The sequence below is a fragment of the Ambystoma mexicanum genome, chromosome 7q (genome assembly GCF_040938575.1).
Source record: "Ambystoma mexicanum isolate Mex_15411 chromosome 7q, UKY_AmexF1_1, whole genome shotgun sequence".
NCBI classification, from domain to species: Eukaryota; Metazoa; Chordata; class Amphibia; order Caudata; family Ambystomatidae; genus Ambystoma; species Ambystoma mexicanum.
In genome coordinates this window covers 631,333,001-631,353,347 of record NC_090941.1, presented here as the reverse complement: position 1 = coordinate 631,353,347, position 20,347 = coordinate 631,333,001, and the positions used below count along the sequence as shown (strand labels likewise).

The 20,347-nt window shown below is 46.5% G+C and overlaps 1 protein-coding gene across 6 annotated transcripts in view; it reads left to right on the top strand.

Annotated features, from left to right (window-relative positions):
• Window positions 1–19,953, top strand: part of FRY (FRY microtubule binding protein) — a 1,191,674-nt gene extending 1,171,721 nt beyond the window's left edge. For all 6 annotated transcript variants that reach the window (XM_069639765.1, XM_069639761.1, XM_069639760.1 and 3 more), the window contains one exon: window positions 18,393–19,953. In XM_069639765.1, coding sequence (XP_069495866.1) covers window positions 18,393–18,651 — 259 coding nt within the window. In that variant the 3' untranslated portion in view covers window positions 18,652–19,953. The remainder of the gene's footprint in view (window positions 1–18,392) is intronic.
• Window positions 19,954–20,347: the final 394 nt, after the last annotated feature.

Genomic DNA, 20,347 nt, shown 5'->3' with positions numbered 1-20,347 from the left:
AACCGGATTGATCAAGAATTCCCTGATCCTCCAAGAAGGCCTGTAGTTGAATCTTAACAATCTTCTCCAAAATCTTGGATAGCCAAGAGAGGCCTGCGATTGGGTGGCAGTTAGAGAGTACCTTGGAATCCAATGTATTCTTTTTCAATAGAGGTGTAATGTAAGACATTTTCAATTCCATTGGGATACAACCCTGTGTTAGTGAAGCATTTACAATGGCCAACACCAGTGCACTTAAGGCATCCATGTGTCTTCTAACCAATTAAGCAGGAATTAGGTCGTAATTATGGTCAGTGGGTTTTAGATTAGACATAAGGTTGCTAATCATATCCAGATCCACAAGTTTAAGATCAAACTTTCGACAGAGCTGCTCTAGTGGTTATTGGATACTGCCCAAGTTTCTAGGTATATATTGGCTCTAATCAAGTCAATCTTTTCTGTGAAGAAGACATTAAATTAATTAGCCAACTACAGAGATGGCGCAAGACGTGGAATGGTACATGAGGGGCCTATTTTAACATTTGTATCGGATTTTAAAGAATTTCTTTTTATATTGTGTACAGGTATTGAAGTTTTGAATTGTGTGGCTGGAGTTCACTTTCCTAGCCTCTTAGTGTCTCTAGGACCCTTGTTAAAAAGGTAGGATTCAAATAACTGAGTAGGGTTGCGATTGATGATAAATAAGCTGAAGAAAGGCATTCCAGAAAGGAACCGTATAAGGAAGAAAGGAGTATCATTCCCATCCAGCTTTGATTTTGATTCTGTCTGCATATGCAAGGTTTTCTCAGAAGATATTTTCTGCAGCTTGTGGATCTGCTTAGATTCACATGCTTTGCATTGGCCACCATCTAGTGGTTGGTTCAAAGCATTAGACATTTTTTTTTGTCTAGTTATAAAAAAGTGGGTGGTAATAGGGGCGTACCTGTAACACTATCCCTACCCTACATATAAGGGTTCCTATGGCATCGAACACGACGAGAGAGCAATGCTGCCTAGTATCATTGGATGCCAAAAGGCACACCACGCAGTAAACATGCTGCAGTAGGGTGAGTGGGAAAGAGCGAAGTTATACCTTCATGCACACACATGTTGTTGGAGAATGCCTTTAAACCCCATTGCAGATTCACCTACACACAGCTCTAGCTCGCCAGTTTCCTGACTACACAATGGAGAAGACTCCATTTAAATTCTGCCCTAGGGGCAATCCCAAATTCCCCTGAAAGGACACACATCTTGGGTGCAATAGCTGTCTTCCAAGGGATCATGACCACTCTCAGTGCAAAACCGGCAGGCCGAAGATGTTAATAGTGTCAAGCAAAGAGGTGGGCAGACTTTGCTGTGCAGGTCGAAAGGTAATTGGGCGAAACTGCCGTTACCTTGGAAGATCTTGAAGCACAAGAAGCTGGCATCGGTTTTGATAGTGATTGCGAAGAGCAAGAGATTGAGGGAATGCATTGTTTCCTCACAGCCGCCCCCGGCTCCATGTCGATGTCCGGTTGTGCTGTGGCAACAGCCCCTGCCGTCCAGAAGGCTGAACATGACCCAAGCCAAAGGAAAAATACACTAACATCGAACAAAACACTTGCACGACTGATCGGTTATGGCACCGAAAACCCAGAATATTTCAACACTTACTTTACCAAAACACACACCGGTTCAGCGCATAAACCCACAACGCTGATGGAACAGGGCGGGGGTAAACAGAAACACAGGACCACGTCTGAGCACTCGATAACCACACCTAAAAAACACATGACACCCGAACAAACCTCAAGGACAAAGACGTTTCAATGTCTAAATCTCTGAAAACTCTTTTGATAGATTCAGGGGTTAAGTGAGCAATGTTCACGGAAGGAAAAGGAACGCTTTCATGTGCTATGCAGAAAACTGGCAGTACCATAGGTGCAGGGTCTCCACATTAATCTACCCACAGGGGACAGCTAGACAAAAGAGGTTTAATTTCCTTATTGGGAAGATGGAATCCTTAATGGAATTTTGCAAAAAATTCCCAAAAAAGAGAAAGCGGGAACAGGGCCCAGAATACAGCCCAAAGAGACAAAATAGTAGCAGCACAAGCAATGCAGGCACATGAGGAAGAGGAAGAACTAGTTGAGGAAGAACTGACGTAGATGAGATTGTGAGGTACTATACTCTTCCATCCCCAGACCAAGCAGAACCTTCCACCCCATCCTCTTCCACAAAGGACCAAGTCTTGTATGTGGATCTCTAAAGGAGACCAGCTACAAGGTTTATATTCAAAAAAAGTAACCCCAAGAGACAGATTTTATTGATGGCCTCCTCAAAGGAAATCTGCATCACAATCCACACCTTTGCTTAAAAGTGTACTTAAAAGAATCCCTCCGTCCTTGGCCAACTTGGTGCAAACTACAACCCTTTTTCCATAGTAAGAAAAAGAAAATTTAGGTGCCTATTATGCAGCCCATAACCCTCCTTATGGATGCTTTTGGTGGCCACCAATGGGACATCTAGTATGTAGCCCCTCTCTTCAGATTCTAACCAGCGCATGCTGGCCTCTGATATATTTGAAGTAAGATTTTACTAGAGGGTATGGCTGGAGGGCCCATGTGAATCTGAATGATGCCAATGCTGGAGAAATGGAGTTACAGGTAAGAAACGTACCCTCTTCTCCAGCATTGGATCTTTCATAGATTCACAATCTATGAATAGATTATACAGCCACATACACTTAGTTGGCGGGTAGACTGCAGGAAAAACCATACCTTACTGAAATAGACTCGGGAGGACTACTGTTCCCATCTTTGTGTCTGCAGCGTGCTCCTTCTGGATGCCTGGCAAATGTCTGCCTGGGGAATCCCGTACCACATCGCTGCAGATGCTCTTGTTAAGTGGGCAAGTGGAGGCCCACAAGCGAGAAAGAGCTGCGTGGAATGTCTGGAGGACTTGAGCGCTCTCATTACATCCAGGGACTGCAGCGCAACCTCTTCCGGGGGTTTTGAGCATTGGAAGACCAGAGGGGGTGCAATGGACGAATGTTTATGGAGCTCAGAGTGTACCTTAAGTATACAGTGTGGGTTGGTTCTAAGGACTAGCTTATCTTTGTAGGACTGGAGATATGGCTCTGTTATCGTAAGTGCCTGCAATTCCAAGACTCTTCTTGCTGATGCAATGGCTATTGAGAAAGCAACCTTCCATGACAGGAATTTTAGGAGAGTTGTAGCCAACTGCTTGAATGGTGGCTTCATGATTCCCGCAAGGACTATTGTAACGCTCACCTGACTCCCACGGAGGCGCTGGCCTGGTTCACGCTGCTGTGACCTCTTCTAAGGTGATGCGCAGGGTCCGGAAGACGGAGTGGACCGGGCCCCCAAATCTGGCTCATCTGGCTCGCAGAAGTATCCTTCTGTAGGCGAAAATAGGGGATTAACTGTCTGCAGGGTAATGCAATTGGCCTCCCACTTTCCCCTCTCACCCTCCTCGAAACCCTTCTGTGATTCCCCGTAGCGTCTCACCTTAGGGTCTGGAAGGACGAGCTCTCCATCCTGCTTCTGATGCAGGGGCGCGTTGGTATCCAGTTACTTCACTGGATTTTCGGATTGGTGAGAACCAAACTTGCTTGGCTTCCAGGTAAGTTTTTTGATAAGAGGTTCCCCTTGTGTTCATGCATTAATGTACTAATGCTAGTGTATTTTTCCCCATAGGGGCCGGGGTACGGAATGCCGGGGAACAGGCACCGACCCGAGATGAGAGGTGAAATCCTTGTAGAAATCAGGTAAGTCTTTAATGAGCGTTTTTTGGTAATGTCTTTTCATTCGCTCATTAACGCTGATGTCTCGTTTTCCCCTTAGGGGCCGGGGTCCGGAAATGCCAGGATGCGGCGCGGACCCGAAATGAATAGGGAATGAATCAACAGGTAATTCTTAACATGGAGATTTAGCTTTCCTTATTCCCTTCTTTCTCTCATCTTTTGTTCTTGCCTTTTTCTCCCTAGGCGCTGGGGCGTGACTCCGAATCCGGATGATCGCTGCTGAACATGGAGGCGCCCTGTAAAGGTGAGTGGAATGCGGCGCTGCAGCGATCGACGCAATGAGCTTTTAAATAAGTCTTCCTTTTCAGGATTGTCGGCGAGATGTCTCCGGGATGCGGTTTTAGCAGGTAAGGACTATTCCTTCTTGTGTTCTCTTCTTCTTTTCCTTTGCAGGTGATCCAGGATCCTGGCAGGCGTGGCAGAAGTCAGGATGCAGGAGCAGACACGGTGAGCATCCAGCTGCTAGATGCAGAACAACGCGAAGCACGTGTGGCTGTTGGGGTGGGGTTTAAATAGCCTTGGAAGAAGTTCCAGGTATGTATCCTTCCTCCAATCAGGTATGGCCGACCACGCCCGGATGGTAAATTAGTCCCACAGGTAAAGTAGTTCCTTTCAGGCCTCAAGGAGGCCTGGATCCTGCAGCATGGTCTGCATCAGGTACGTGCACCCAAGCACTCCCATAATGAGCCTGGCGCCTATGGCACCAGGACTGATGTCTTTCATGAGCCTGGCGCCATAGGCGCCAGGACACTGTCCAAAGGGCCCCTATATGGGGTTGCTGGGTCTTTCCTTGGGGACTGGATGTCCGCTTTCGGGGACGCAGGGCTTGAACCGGCTCCCCGGGAGCGGGCATCATGACAGCACTCCCCCCCCCAAGGCCCCTCCCAAGGTTGTTCCCTCTGGGGGTTTTGGTTTGTCTGGGAAGAGTCGGTGGAATTTCCTGACTAATCGAGGTGCATGCACATGGTCGCTGGGTTCCCACAACCTCTCCTGAGGTCCGTACCCCTTCCAATCAATTAGGTAGAACAGTTTTGACCTAAACATTTTTGAGTCTAAAATGTTCTTCACTTCGAATTCGGGCTCCCCATCTATTAGAATAGGTTCTGGAGGTTTGAGTAGTCGGGTTCCGGGTACCACTGGTTTCAGAAGTGACACATGAAAAACAGGGTGAATTCGCATACTAGCTGGTAAATCAAGTTTACCAGCTACTGAGTTAATTATTGCCGTAATAGAATAAGGTCCCAGATATTTTGGGTTAAAATTTCGAGGCCCTTTGAGTGGTAAATGTCTGGTAGCTAACCACACTTGATCCCCAATCTGATACTGAGGTGCTTCACTCCGATGTAGATCAACATTCTCCTTGTATTTTCTCTTGGCTTGTTGTAAATGCGTAGTTGCCTCTTTGAAGGCTTGGGTAATTGTAGAATGCAGATGTTCTACTGCAGGCATTCCGAGGTTCTGAGGTGAGTCAAGGTTTGAGGTTCGAGGGTGATGCCCAAACAAAGTATAAAAAGGACTGTGGCCAGTTCCAGAGTGTACCGAATTATTATATGCGTATTCGGCTATCCAAAGAATGTCTTTCCAGTTGCTTTCAGATTGCTGTAACATACACCGTAAGTACTGCTCAAGGGTCTGATTTGTCCTCTCGGTCTGACCATCGGTCTGAGGGTGGTTACTGGTCGATAATCTTACGTCGATCTGCGCCATTTGACAACATTTGCGCCAGAAGTGGGAAATGAATTGGCTTCCCCGGTCAGAGATTAGTATAGATGGGAATCCATGTAGCCGAACAATATTTTCGAGGAATTCTTTGGCTAGGACAGAAGCTGAATGTAAACCTTTCAAAGGAATAAAGTGGGCCATTTTGGAAAACAAATCCACAATTACCAGAATAGTATTGTACTCCGAACAAGGAGGCAGGTCCGTAATAAAATCCATTGATAGGGTGTGCCATGGTGCTGGCGGTATGTCTAGAGGTTGAAGGAGACCGGCTGGTTTTTTCTTTTGACTTTTATTTTGGGCGCAAACACCACAGGACATCACAAAAGATTTAACATCTTTTCGCCAAGAGGGCCACCAAAATTGTCGTTTCACCTTTTCCTCTGTCTTGGCAATACCGGGGTGTCCCTCTATTAATGTATCATGATAACCGGAAATAACTAGTTCGTGTAATTCGTTATGTGGCAGGAATAAGCTTCCTTGGAAATAAGGTAAACCATTATCTATGGTAAAGTCTGATCCCTTTTGTATCCAATCCTGTAAGGTTGTAGGGTCCAGGAGTTGTTTCACTCTGGCTTGAATGTCTTCAAGCGTCTGTAACAAAGTCATGCCTAGAATCCTCTGTTCGGGAATTATTGGTACTGGTTCTGAGTTTGTATCAGATTCTCCCATTCCAATTCGGGATAAGGCGTCGTCTTTGCCATTCTTGCAGCCAGGTCGATAGGTAATCACGAAATCAAATTCAGCGAAAAACAAAGCCCATCGGAGCTGCCGTGATGACTGAGCCTTGGCGGTTTTCAAATACTGTAAATTCCGGTGATCAGTGATCACTGTGAGGGTATGTCGAGCGCCAAGCAGATAATGCCGCCAGGCTTTAAAAGCGGACTTAATGGCTAACAGTTCTTTGTCAGTGATTGCATAATTAACCTCGGATGCCAAGAATTTTCTGGACCAAAATGCTACGGGATGCAGTTGGTTGGTTTCGGGATCTCTTTGGGACAGGACAGCTCCCATGGCTAGGCTGGATGCGTCAGTCTCGACGACATAAGGGAGATCTGGACGCGGGTGTTTCAATATAGGTGCGGAGGTAAACTTAGCTTTTAAATCCTGAAAGGTCTGCTCGGCTTCTTCAGACCATTCAAAACGTTTATTTTTCCTCAAGAGTGCAGTAATGGGTTGTACCACGCGTGAAAATTCTGGGATAAACCTGCGATAGAAATTGGCAAAGCCGAGCATACTTTGAACCCCTTTTACAGAGCTAGGTGATGGCCATTTGAGGATGGCATCCACTTTTCTTGAGTTCATTCTGACTCCTTTGGGTGTCAGGATGAAACCTAGAAACTCGACTTCTGTGGTATGGAAAACACATTTCTCCAATTTAGCAAATAGTTTGTGTTGGCGCAGTTTTTCAAGTACTGCCCTGACGTGTTTTCTGTGATCAGATTCCGAAGAGGAGTACACCAGAATGTCATCGATATATACGACAACACAAACATCGATGAGTTCCCGAAGGACATCATTCATGAAGTATTGGAAGGCAGCCGGCGCGTTACACAATCCGAAAGGCATCACCTGGTACTCGAATAATCCGTATTTAGTACGGAAGGCAGTTTTCCATTCGTCGCCTTCTTTAACTCGTACCAGATGATAAGCCCCCCGGAGATCTAACTTGGTGTATATGCAAGCGTCCTTCACCTGGTCAAGGAGTTCAGGGATCAGAGGCAGAGGATACCGGTTTTTAACCGTTATCTGGTTCAATGCGCGGTAATCGATACAAGTTCTAAGGTCGCCTTCTTTTTTGGGCACGAAGAACAAAGCCGAGGATGCCGGGGACTTTGACGGGCGAATAAAACCATTAGCTAGGTATTGATCCAAATATTGTCTCAAATGCAGGTTCTCAGGTTCGGTAAGGGCATAAATCCTGCTACAAGGGGGTTGTGCACCGGGCACCAGATCGATTTGGCAATCGTACGATCTGTGAGGAGGTAACGTGTTGGCCTGTTCCTTTTGGAAGACGTCCTGAAAGTCTTGGTATTCCGGAGGTAGTTGCATGGAGGCAGAGGTTACAGATGCTAGATTAATCTTCAGGTTTTCTGGGTAGCAGGTTTGTGTACAATCCGGGAAGGTTATTCTCTTAGCTCGCCAATCAATTTGAGGATTATGTGTCTCTAACCAAGGGATTCCAAGAATAACCTGAAACTGTGGAGCCTTGATTACATCAAACACAACACCCTCCCAATGGCCGTCTGGACCAATAAGAGTCACCTCAGTAGTGGAATGTGTTACCGGTCCAGAGGCAATTTCAGTTCCATCGACTGTGGTGATGACATCTTTGCTGGTTTTAGGACAGAGAGGGAGGTTAATCCTTGAGACCAATTCACGATCCACATAGTTTCCAATAGCCCCACTATTGATGTATGCCTTTATTGCATGCAACCGCTTAGGCTGTTCTGGATCTACGAGAACCATTGGCACAATGAAATGCGAGGTCTGAGAGTTAGTTTTCAAGCCCGGCAAGCGGACCCCTACGCTTGTCGGGCAGAGTCGTTTCCCCGAAACAGAGTCTTCATGGTTTTTATCAGCGGCTCCTACCGCCTTTCGGGGCGGTTTTGCCGGGCAATCTCGTAGAAAGTGTCCAGAATTCCCACAATAAAGACATAATTTTAACTGCCGCCTCCTTTCACGTTCCTTTTGAGTTAAGGGTCCTTTAACCCCTCCAATTTGCATAGGCTCAGAGACATCAACTCCCTTGGGATTAGCATGGGTCTTGACCAACACCTGGGTCTCAAACCTGGACCGATCTGCTTTTCTGTTTTGAAGTCTGTGATCCAATTGGACCACTAAGTCTATATACTCTGTGCATTCTTGGGGCGGATTTACAACTTGGGCCAAGACATCTTTAAGTTCTCCGCGTAGGCCTCGATAAAACAACGTGACTCTCTTATCCTCTGGCCATCCCGTTTCCACAATTAGTCTATTAAAGGTTGCAATATAGGATAGGAGGTCCTGATTGCCCTGTCGCAGGGATAGAAGTTCGTCATCCAGAGCCTGCCCCTGAGAGTGTCGAGCAAATAACCTTTCCATGCTTCCTTGAAACCCTTGAAAATCACGGAGAATCGGGTCATCTTGAGTAACCAGTGGAACTGACCAATCGGCAGCGCAGCCGCTGAGATATGACAATACAAAGGCTACCTTGGTCTGATCATTAGGGAAGGCCCCAGGTCTGCATAGGAAGTGCAAATGACACTGATTCATGAATACGGCGAATCGTTTGGGGTCCCCAGCAAAGCGTTCGGGTGGGGCCAGCTGCATGTTTCCGGGTAGATTAATCTGCACAGGGTTACTGGAAACCACAAGAGCGGGGTTCCCTCCGGAACCGGGTAGAGGAGTTTGCCCAGCTTGACCTTGCAAAAGCTGTCTGGCCAGGTCATCAGTTCTTTCCTTTGATATTATTAATTCCCTTCTGAGGGCATTAGTCTCTTGACGAGCGGCATGTTCTTCGGCTCGTAATTCCCCCAGTAATTGGGCCAACTGATCAGTCTCAGAACTTTCCATAGCGCCTGGGTGGGAATTTGTAGGAAGGCTTCGCGTTCTGTAACGCTCACCTGACTCCCACGGAGGCGCTGGCCTGGTTCGCGCTGCTGTGACCTCTTCTAAGGTGATGCGCAGGGTTCGGAAGACGGACTGGACCGGGCCCCCAAATATGGCTTGTCTGGCTCACAGAAGTATCCTTCTGTAGGCAAAAATAGGGGATTAACTGTCTGCGGGGTAATGCAATCGGCCTCCCACTTTCCCCTCTCACCCTCCTCGAAACCCTTCTGTGATTCCCCATAGCGTCTCACCTTAGGGTCTGGAAGGACGAGCTCTCCATCCTGCTTCTGATGCAGGGGCGCGTTGGTATCCAGTTACTTCACTGGATTTTCGGATTGATGAGAACCAAACTTGCTTGGCTTTCAGGTAAGTTTTTTGATAAGAGGTTCCCCTTGTGTTCATGCATTAATTTACTAATGCTAGTGTCTTTTTCCCCATAGGGGCCGGGGTACGGAATGCCGGGGAACAGGCACCGACCCGAGATGAGAGGTGAAATCCTTGTAGAAATCAGGTAAATCATTAATGAGCGTTTTTTGGTAATGTCTTTTCATTCGCTCATTAACGCTGATGTCTCTTTTTCCCCTTAGGGGCCAGGGTCCGGAAATGCCAGGATGCGGCGCAGACCCGAAATGAAGAGGGAATGAATCAACAGGTAAGTCTTAACATGGAGATTTAGCTTTCCTTATTCCCTTCTTTCTCTCACCTTTTGTTCTTGCCTTTTTCTCCCTAGGCGCTGGGGCGTGACTGCGAATCCAGATGATCGCTGCTGAACATGGAGGCGCCCTGTAAAGGTGAGTGGAATGCGGCGCTGCAGCGATCGACGCGATGAGCTTTTAAATAAAAGTCTTCCTTTTCAGGATTGCCGGCGAGATGTCTCCGGGATGCGGATTTGGCAGGTAAGGACTTTTCCTTCTTCTGTTCTCTTCTTCTTTTCCTTTGCAGGTGATCCAGGATGCTGGCAGGCGTGGCAGAAGTCAGGATGCAGGAGCAGACACGGTGAGCGTCCAGCTGCTAGATGCAGAACAACGCAAAGCACGTGTGGCTGTTCGGGTGGGGTTTAAATAGCCTTGGAAGAAGTTCCAGGTATGTATCCTTCCCCGACCACGCCCGGATGGTAAATTAGTCCCACAGGTAAAGTAGTTCCTTTCAGGCCTCAAGGAGGCCTGGATCCTGCAGCATGGTCTGCATCAGGTAAGTGCACCCAAGCACTCCCATAATGAGCCTGGCTCCTATGGCGCCAGGACTGATGTCTTTTATGAGCCTGGCGCCATAGGCGCCAGGGCACTGTCCAAAGGGCCCCTATATGGGGTTGCTGGGTCTTTCCTTGGGGACTGGATGTCCGATTTCGGGGACGCAGGGCTTGAACCGGCTCCCCGGGAGCGGGCATCATGACAACTATATTGAGACTCCATTGTAGAGGTGCTTTCTTTGTTGGAGGTAATGATTGAAATGACCCTCGCAGGAAGTGTTTGATTAATCTGTCCTGGTGTATCTGGAGATGGCTGCCAGGTGTACCTTGATCGACGTATGGGTGAGGCCTCCCTGTCCTAACAATAGAAGATATGGCAGCACAGTTTCTGGCAGTGCTGCATAGCGGGCTGTTCACACCATCGACAGAACCTTCGTCACTTGCTCTCGTAGGAGCGATTGGTGGGTGCTGCCCTCGCAGCTCTAAGGATGTTTGTACACTCTTGCAATATGGTCAAGTGACCAAATTCTGAGACGTCAGAAGCCACGTGGTCAATTTCAGTGACTGTGGATCATGGTGTAGTACCCTTGCCTTAGTTCTGTGAGATTATGTCGGCATGGCCTTGTGAGTGGATTGGAATGCATTGAGTCAGTTGCAGGAGGTCCGAATACCACGTTTGGCGTGACCAATTGGGTGCTATTAGGATTACCGTACAGGGGTATGCCCGTATCATTTGGATTGTTTTGCAAAAGACTGGTATCGGTGGGAAAGCATAGGCAAATAGGTTTGTTTGTGAGGAGAAGGCATCTCCCCTCGTCCCTTGCTGCTGTAATCTGCTAGCAAACGGTTCACATTTTGCTTTTCATTTGGTTGCAAACTGGTTCACGGACGGGTGACCCTACTGAACGAAAAAACCCAGTTCAGCTGACTGCTGAGGCCATCCGCCACTGAATTATCAACCCCTGGGTGGTGAAACGCTTGAAGCATAATCCTGTTGGAGATGGCTCAGCACCATATCTGCTGAGAAAGGGTTGGCAAATGTGTTCCTTCCTGCTTTCTGATGCAGAACATTATTGTGGTGTTGTCGATGAGGACTCAGACTGTGGAGTTCCGGAGTACTGGCAGAAACAATTTGAGAGCCCATCCGACTGCCGTGAGCACATTTATGGGTAGTTTCATCAGTTGTCCATAGTCCTTTGACTTGGAGGGACCCCATGTGTGCAACCCAGCCAGACAGTGAGGCATCCGTCACCAGAGCATTGTCTGGCACTGGTTCCTGAAATGGGCAACCTACAGTTATGTTTCATGTGTGTGAACACCACTGCAGCTTGTGGGTGAGCTGTTGCGTGACTTTAACTTTGTCTTCCCAGGATCCTCTGACTTGAGACCAGTTGTTGGTGAGAAACTCCTGCAAGGACCTCATGTTCAGCCTGCAACATGGGATGAGGGGGATGCAGGAGGACATGGTGCCCATATCCCCATGCACTTCCTGACCAACATCCATCTTCCGGGGTTCAGGGCATGGGCCAGTGATGTGAGCGATTTCACTTGGTCTTGATAGCGTCTGACTATAGCTTCTGCCATGGAGAAGTGTTCTCCAAGAAATACCAGCTTCTTTGATGGCTGTAAAGAAGACTTGTTTATTGCAAAGCCAAGCTGCTGACGTAGGCTTTGGTTTCTGAAATTGATCGCTGCGCTCCCATGATGCTTCGTGCCCGTACCAGCCAATCATCTAAATATGGATATATATGAAGGCTGCAGCAAGTTGTGCCAGGCTTTTGGTGAATGTTTGAGGCGCTGACTTCAACCGCACTGGGAGCACATTGAACTGATGGTGCTGGTTGCCTACCACAACATACAGGTACTTCCAGTGTTTCCGATGTATTGGGATGTGGAAGCATGTGTCATTAAGTCTAGGGATGCCAAGTACTTGTGTGGTTGTACTGCCTGCTGCAGCCTCCTCATCTTCAATCGCTGTTTTGGATGAATTTGTTTAATTTGCGCAGGTCTAGTATGGCGCGTAGTATCGGGTGCTGCTCTTCATCTAGCTGTTTTTACAACAAAATGCCGGGAGGAAACTCCCTTGCCCTGAAGATGCTTTGGCACCCTTTGTATAGCATTTTTTGCCAGCATTTGTTTCACTTCGTTCCTGAGCACCTTTACGTGCGGTGTTAAACATTTCAATGGAGGGATACTTTGTGGCTGCCTCGTGAATTCTAGCAGGTGCCCCTGATGAACAGCTTGTAGCACCCATTTGTCTTATGTTGCACCACTGATGGATGTGACGTGCCACCTGCCCCCCTACTTGCACTATATCGATGTTGCAGTCACGCTTGAGACTTCGCTCTTCCCATTTGGGAGCCGGAGGATCCTCTTCAGTGTTGCGGCTGCCTGTATTCTTTTGGGCCCTGGTAGCCCTGGACATTTTTGTTTTGAAGCCTTGTGAGAAGTATGAGGTATTACTGTACATTCTGGAACCTATGACATTCGTATAGGAGTTTGTCCGTACTGATGCTCCCCTGAAGGGACGAAAAGTCTGTCTGCTCTGCAATGGTGTTAGCAACAGAACTGTGTTGGCATCGGCTTTCTTTGCCTTTAATGCCTCGTCAATCTTGGGACTAAACATACTGTCGCCTTTGAAAGGCATGTTGATGACTTTGTTGTACCTCATGTTTGAAGTCCATGCAACACAGCCATCCCTGCCTACATAGATATGATATATGATATGGCATTTGTAACGCACCTATACACAAGTGTTTCAAGGCGCGACGAGGCAGGGGGTGGGGGGGGACAAGGGGAGACAGAAAACGATCCTACTAGGCCAGGTGTCATTCAGATCGCGCAAGTGCAAGGGTAGCGGGACTGGGAAAAAGTGCAAGGGGAAGGGGAGAGGGGAAAGTGCAGTACATGGTTAGTAGAATACAAGATAAGTAATAGGGCCAGCTGGTGGCAAGTGCAAGGTAAGTGCCGGGAGAAGGGGCTGTAGGATACAGAGACAGTCCCGTAGTGCAGGTAGGCAGTGCAGGGAAGAGTGGCTGAGCCAAGGTCTGAGATCGGTGAGTGGCCCAGTTACAGATTCAATGCAGGTTCAGTGATTTTAGCAGGGGAGAGCGGGAGAGAAAGTGGAGGCAAAGAGGAAGGTTTTGAGGTGCTTCCGGAACCGGAGATGGTTCTCCTCAAGTTTCAGGGAGGCAGGAAGGCTGTTCCAGAGGGAAGCCCCTGCTGCGGAGAGAGATCTACCCCCAGCTCGTTGCTTGGAGAAGCGGCTGACCCTGAGGTAGTTGGAGGTGAATGAGCGAAGAGCTCGAGAAGGAAGATATTTAGGAAGAGAGAGTTGAAGGTATTTTGGCCCAAGGCCCCAGAAGGCCTTGTGGACAATGCAGAGGGTTTTGAACTTAATCCTCGCTACCACTGGGAGCCAGTGTAGTGATTTCAGTCCTAGAGAGATACGGTCTCTGGGCTTGAGGCCAAGGACAAGTCTTGCAGTCCTGTTCTGGATGAGCTGCAAAGGGCGGAGAGTAGAGGCAGGAAGATTTAGATAGAGGCTGTTACAGTAGTCCAGCTTCGAGAGAACCAGGGCTCTGGAGACAGTGAGCTTCTGGGGGAAGGAGAGGAAAGGAAGGATACCTCTGAGGAGGTGTAGCTGGTAGTGTGACTTCTTAGGGACGTCGGATATGTGAGGAGAGAAAGAGAGTGTGGAGTCGAAGATGACCCCGAGGTTTTTTGCCTTGCAGGTAGGAGCAGGAAGAGGGCCAAGGGAGGCCGGCCAGAGAGCTGCAGGGAAGGAGGGAGTGGGTGTGCCGATGAGTAGAATCTCAGTCTTACTGGCATTAAGGCAGAGGTTGTTGCCGGCACACCATTCCTGGATAGCAGAAAGACAGTCAGAGATGAGGGAAGGGGAAGAGGAGGCCGAGGGTAGCCTGAAAATGAGCTGGGTATCATCCGCGTAGCACTGAAAGTTGGGACAGAGCGGCGATGCGGTGAGCAAGAAGTGCCAGATACTGGTTGAACAGCCAGGGGGAGAGGCTTCCACTCAATTGCCTATCTGTTTGAAACCGTTTCAGCCAAATCAACAGCAAGTTTAATGTTATAATTTGAGGCTTCCTCATCCTCCTTTGGAATAGCCATTGCTTTGCTAAGCTTCTCTTCATACCTAGCCATGATCGCTAATGAGTTGGCCGCTTTTATCGTAGTGGCCCCTACTGTTAGCATATTTTTCCAAAGGCGTCCAGCGTTCAGCCCTTGCTCTCACGTGCATTTTTGTGGGTGGGTGTGCACGTGTGAGTGGACTTTTCTGCTTGAGGCAGGTGAGACCACAGATTCTGACGCAGGCTGTGCAATGAGATACTTTGGTGTGGCCTACGGGGTCTTGCATTTCCTTTCTAGACTGCCTTTGATGGCTGGCTTTTTGAAGGGATGCCTCATGGTACGAAAGCCCGTCCTCCCATGCACGGTCGAGGATAGGGATGACCACTACCAACTTACGTCTCTTATTTATGTGATCAAAGACAAAACACTCTTCTTTTCTCCTCCAATGGTGTGAGGCCAAATTTTTGGCATGCTTTCATTATCATTGAGTGAAATGCCCCATCTATGTAGTACTCGTTGGTGTCCCACTGGTTACCTTGGGCAGACACACTGTGGTAGCAGTGGATGTTGTATCCTCTGGCTCCTGGTCTGTGTCCGTATTGGTGATTTCACCTTCCTCTTGCTCCTTTGCTCATGGTGTAAAGGAGGGCCCCGTTGATGGACGCTCCGTTTGAGCCGGTGCAGTCTTCTTCAGTTTGACTGCTCACCCTTAAGGCAGCTTTTCTGGTGGCACGCACGTCAGCTAGACATGTAAGCAAGCTCTAGGCTCCCTTGTAAATCTCCATTTCTGCATTTTGTCAAAGAGAAGGCATCACTTAAAGTCTGACCCAAATTCCTTCCCAAGGTGGTATCGCAGTTTCGCATCTCTCAGAGCATTGGCCTACTGTTTTTTCTACCCTCCTTCTCACCCTTCTAAAGATGAGGAAAGGCTGCACAGGCTAGACTCAAAAGGCTGCTCAGCTATTATGTGGCCAGGACAGCAGGCTTTAGACGCGGCGATCACCTTGCCTTCTTGCAATCCAGGAAAAGTATGGCAGAGACAATTTCACATTGGATAATCCTCTGCATTGCAGAACTCTACCAGAAAGTGGGTACAGAGTTTCCACCTGGCATCAGGATGCAGTCCACCAGTGGTGTGGCTACTTACACGGCTCACAAAGGGATGTGGCAGTGAAAGAAATCGGTCAGGCTGCGAGTTGGTCATCTCTCTACACGTTCAAACAACACTATTGTCTGTGCTGGCTGCTGATGCCCGATTGGAAGAGCAGTGTTACAAAGCTTTCTCATTTGAAACTTTCATCCCGCCACCATGTGCTGTAATGATTTGGTATGAGCAATCTGCGGGAGAATGCAATCCATTGAAGGAGAAATGACTTACCACTAATGTTCTTTCAATGGATTCTTCTTCCAGGTTCATCGCCCTCCCATCCTGCCCTGCTATGAAAGTGGTCTGTTGCCGTTTTCTGGTGTTTTAACAAAAAAGGGTTGACGTTTTGTTTGTTGGACAAGTTTCGGTGCAATGCTGATTGTGTATTTTCAACCTTTGGCTCATAGTAAAGTGTTCTGATTCCTCCTTTTGTGGCTGCTAATACTGGCGGTGCGGGGGGTGGTTGGAAATGGAGATACGGGGCATAGCAATCTATTCTATGTAATGCCGACATGTCCTGAGTCGATGAGTGCCATTGCCAAGTCGAGATGGGTCGACGTAGAGTTGCACTATCCCCCCTGTGAAAAGGTTTCTGAGCAGCTGATGCTGGAAGGGATATCTATCGGATGTCCCTTCCAGCGACCATGAGGAATACGCAGGAGAAGAATCCTTAGAAAGAACATTACTGATAAGTAATTTCTCCTTCTCTTTGGTGTATACCACAAGGCAAATCTTGCCCTGTGGCTGAAGCAGGCAGTCTAATCTACACGAACACTCCACAATTGCTTTGCAGCTTCTTAGCTGTCCAGAGATAACTGGGCCCCAAACTGTCCCTCTGATGTCTTTGATGGTCAGGCAGGCTGTGCTCTTGCTGTCTGAAATGCTATATTGTCTCCTGCCATCAGCATCCTCTTTGTTTTGCTGCTCAGCTTACACTCAAAATGATAGCATTTTTTTTGGTTTTTCTGCTTCACAGACGGTGTTTGATAGGAATTCTAAAATAAAACTGCATATATGTTGGCTATAATAATTAAAATTATTTTGAGGAATTATTGGATTGCTGAGTGGCATGCAGAATGTTTTACAATGTGATACCCTGGTTTGTTATGCCTTTAACTACCCTCAGCCCCCGTTAGCAATTTTTTCACTCTGGCTTACACAGTTCAGACAAGAACACAGTCTATCTGTAAGTCTGTTATCGGTAGTCATTTACCTCTCATTTAAATCTGTGAGTTTGAAGGTTTGTCTCATATTCTATTTCCCTGTATTGCAAGAACGGTACCTTATACAGTTGCTCCCAAGGACCTTTCTATGTGTTCGTGAGATTTTTCCATCTAGTGTTGGAGAAAGTCTTCCACCCGTTTGTTAGAGGCTCTCCAAGCTGTCATGAGTTGTCTGCATGCCTTTATCATAAGTTCTCTTCCAGTGCCTTTGTGATGCAATATGCTCGTTTGCTTTTCTAAATCTATTTGGAGCCTGGTAACGTTTCATGGGTTCATGTTGAAGGTGCACCATGGCCGCCTCTTTCAGGCCTGTTACGTTGTGTAGGCTTCTTTACTCATTGTTGGTCGCAGTTTGGCGTGTATCTTTCTTTTGTTCCATCCCATCAGCTTGGCTTGAGGGTGTTGGTGGCTGGCTGTTGAGACCATGCTCCATGTGTTCATGGTTGGCGGGGAGCCCATCTTGCGACTGATTATTGGTCTTCTATTCTGGCATTTGCACCCCTGGGAGTAAATGCCTTCAGTTCACTGGAGCACTTGCTTCACCAATGGTTGTTCCGACACACCTGTTGTGTTCATTGTGGCATATGTTTTCTTTAAACTACCCGACATGAACACTCCTAGGTGGCCGTAAGCAGAGCTGTGTGCTTTTTGTCGTATTCAATGCTTGAAAAAGAACGATTTTACACGCAAGGAGAAACGCACGAATGAACTACATTAAAAGGGGTACATTCTGAGCCAGTTGCCCTCAGTATGTGCTGTGGGGTGGGAGTGGTGTGTTGCGGTCAATACTTGCATGTTTTTGATTTATTTATGGTCCGGTATGGAATTTAGATCTCCTCCTGAAGGAAGTAAGGCAGGTTTCCGCTCTTCTTTATATAATTTTGGAGTCTCCAGTGGTGTCTGTCTTTGACCAATATGGCATCACTCAGTATCATTAACGGGTTTCCAGCTGGGTGGTTTGGTGTACATGCCTTCATGACAAATGGATTCCTTTCAGCAAAGTTGGATCCCGGGCAAGGATACATCGTCATCAAGTAAGGTATGTGTTGAGCAGGAGGTGTACTCAGTATAATGAATATCAGCGTCAGTAATGGATGCACTAACTAGCAAGGGTAAGAACCTCTTTTATAGCGCAACATTATTAATGTTTACTTCAATAACTGAACACTGGAACATGCAACTCTTTCTTTCCATGTGCTCTATTTAAAAGCAAATAAAGTGAGATTTTTACCGTATTTATTCGACAAAATTGTCTAGTATATGCCTGTCTGTTTATTTAAATGTCTTCCTTTCTGTTTTGTTACTTTTGTTATCCAGTGTCCCTTGCCACCGAGAGGTTGCTTCAAGTCCTCTTTTTAGTTGTCAATAATCTGGAAATAGCCAAAAGCTGAGTGGTAGGAAAGTAAATCCATGTTTGACAAATGTTTGCTGTTTCAATCCAGCTATTTCAATGTTATTTTATATTTAGCTCCCCACACTTATTGTAAATAGGTTTTCAGTTTTGAAGGTTTTAGTCCAGTTGGTGCTACACTTTCAGAGGTAGTAGCCATCTCTACATTCAAATCTAAATCTTGTAATGTGGTTAGCCCTGCATTGGCAATTGCGCAGGAACGAAACTGATCTTTCCCTTGACATTCGCCTCTGCAGGTACCTATGGCCTAATGACATCTTTGGAAGCAGCTCCGATGACGAGGTTCAGACGCTGTTGAATATTTACTTTCGGCATCAAACTCTGGGACAGACGGGCACATATGCCTTAGTGGGATGCAACCAAAACCTCTCCGAAATCTGCACCAAACTGATGGAGCTGAATGTGGAGATTCGAGACATGATACGCAGAGCTCAGAACTACCGGGTTGTGTCTAGTTTTCTTCCAGACTCCAGCGTTTCCGGCACAAGTCTCTGACAGGAGGATGGGGCCTTCCTTCTGTCACAAGCTAGATGTGCTGGCTTGCTGGAGCAAAGTCACGTGGGATCTACTCCTCCTTAGGAAGGCTTGCTACAGCTGTCCGTGCTCATGTTACCATTAAGACGTTTTCTGCAAATAATTGGGCGGAGCTTCAGCGGTGTAGCAACACTATACGAACAAAGGCAGCATAGTACAAGCAGGGCAGAACACCGTCTTGTTTTTGTTGCACAACTAATAGTATTTCACTGACAACGTCAACTCACTACTGAAAAGGAAAGTGACTTCCATTGCATACCAAAGCCTGCTTTCTCGAACAATGTTTCCTTTCTATAGAGCTTCATGTTAGGGTGGCGAAAGTGCAATGATTCCTTTGCGAAAGGATAGAGTTATATATATATAAATATATATATAAATATATATATATTTTTTTCCAATGTTAAATACTTGTAAACTTATTTTTTTTTCTGGGCTGAGTGGATGGCAGGCAGAATGAAGCTGGCCGCAGGATATTGCAAGGTTGTTGGTCAAACGCTGAAGGGCCTGTACATATAGAACATTGTAAATGGACTACACTGTAATGTACACTGTAATTTAAACATGATTACTGTATCTTAAAAACACTGAGCTGCTATGAAGTATGTTTCCTAAAATCGCTAGGCAAGGTTCCTCAAGGTACTGCATTTGATTGCACTGGTCTTCTATTAAGGCTCAAGTACCACAACGTAGATTTTTTTTTTTTTTAAGGATCGTTGCTGCTTTTTACTAGAGGTTTGCTTTTCTGAATATATTTATATTATGAAAAAGAAAGCTGATACGACTCATTTTTTAGAAGGAAGTTCAGTCTTTCGCATCTTAGACTCAATATCTTTTCAGTCTGTCAAGCATGCACATTTTTATTTAATATAAATTTGGTTCATGAAAGGTTTGAAATGCTGATAGCAAAATGTGAGGTCTCACCTTTGGTTTATTAAATTATGTGTTTTGTTAATATATACATATATATGTATATCTATATGGTTATGTATTTGCATGCATAAGCATATAGATATATCTTCATATACAAATAATTGTGCAATGAGGACGTTCTGGTAAGTTTATTTCCACTTATATGGACTGCTGTCAAGTGTTCAATGTGTGCATGGAATTCTGTTGCACATCGAAGGCACTTTTATTCAGTCATTATCTGCATAACTTATTCACTCTGTAAATACACTTGCGTTTTTTTGTGAAGTAACTTGATTGATATTTTGTTCAGTACATCCTTGAACTGAAAGATAAAGGTACTGTAGTCTATTACAACCCTCTGTGTGCATTGTTCCTGCAAATATTCCATACCGTACCTGCGCTATGGACATGGTGTGCCTGCAATGAGAGACGCAATGCAATTTAATAATGAAATAATGTCAAAGAAGCAATGAACACAACACGTCCACTGCAACGAAAGGGCCAATATCATCTTTTCCTAGCCACCACCTGTAAGTGGCTCCTAGTTTCATTGATAATGTGCCGTTTCTAACTTGTATACACTTACGTTTTCGAACTCTGGCAATTTCCAGTGTGCCTCCTGTTGTTTTTCAAAGTATAATGTATGGTTCTAGGTTCTGCCATACGCTAGCTGCTTCCCTTTGAAAAGTAAGTGGTTATTAATCAGTGACGGGCAATAAGTGTTACAATGGACCACGTTTTTCTAATG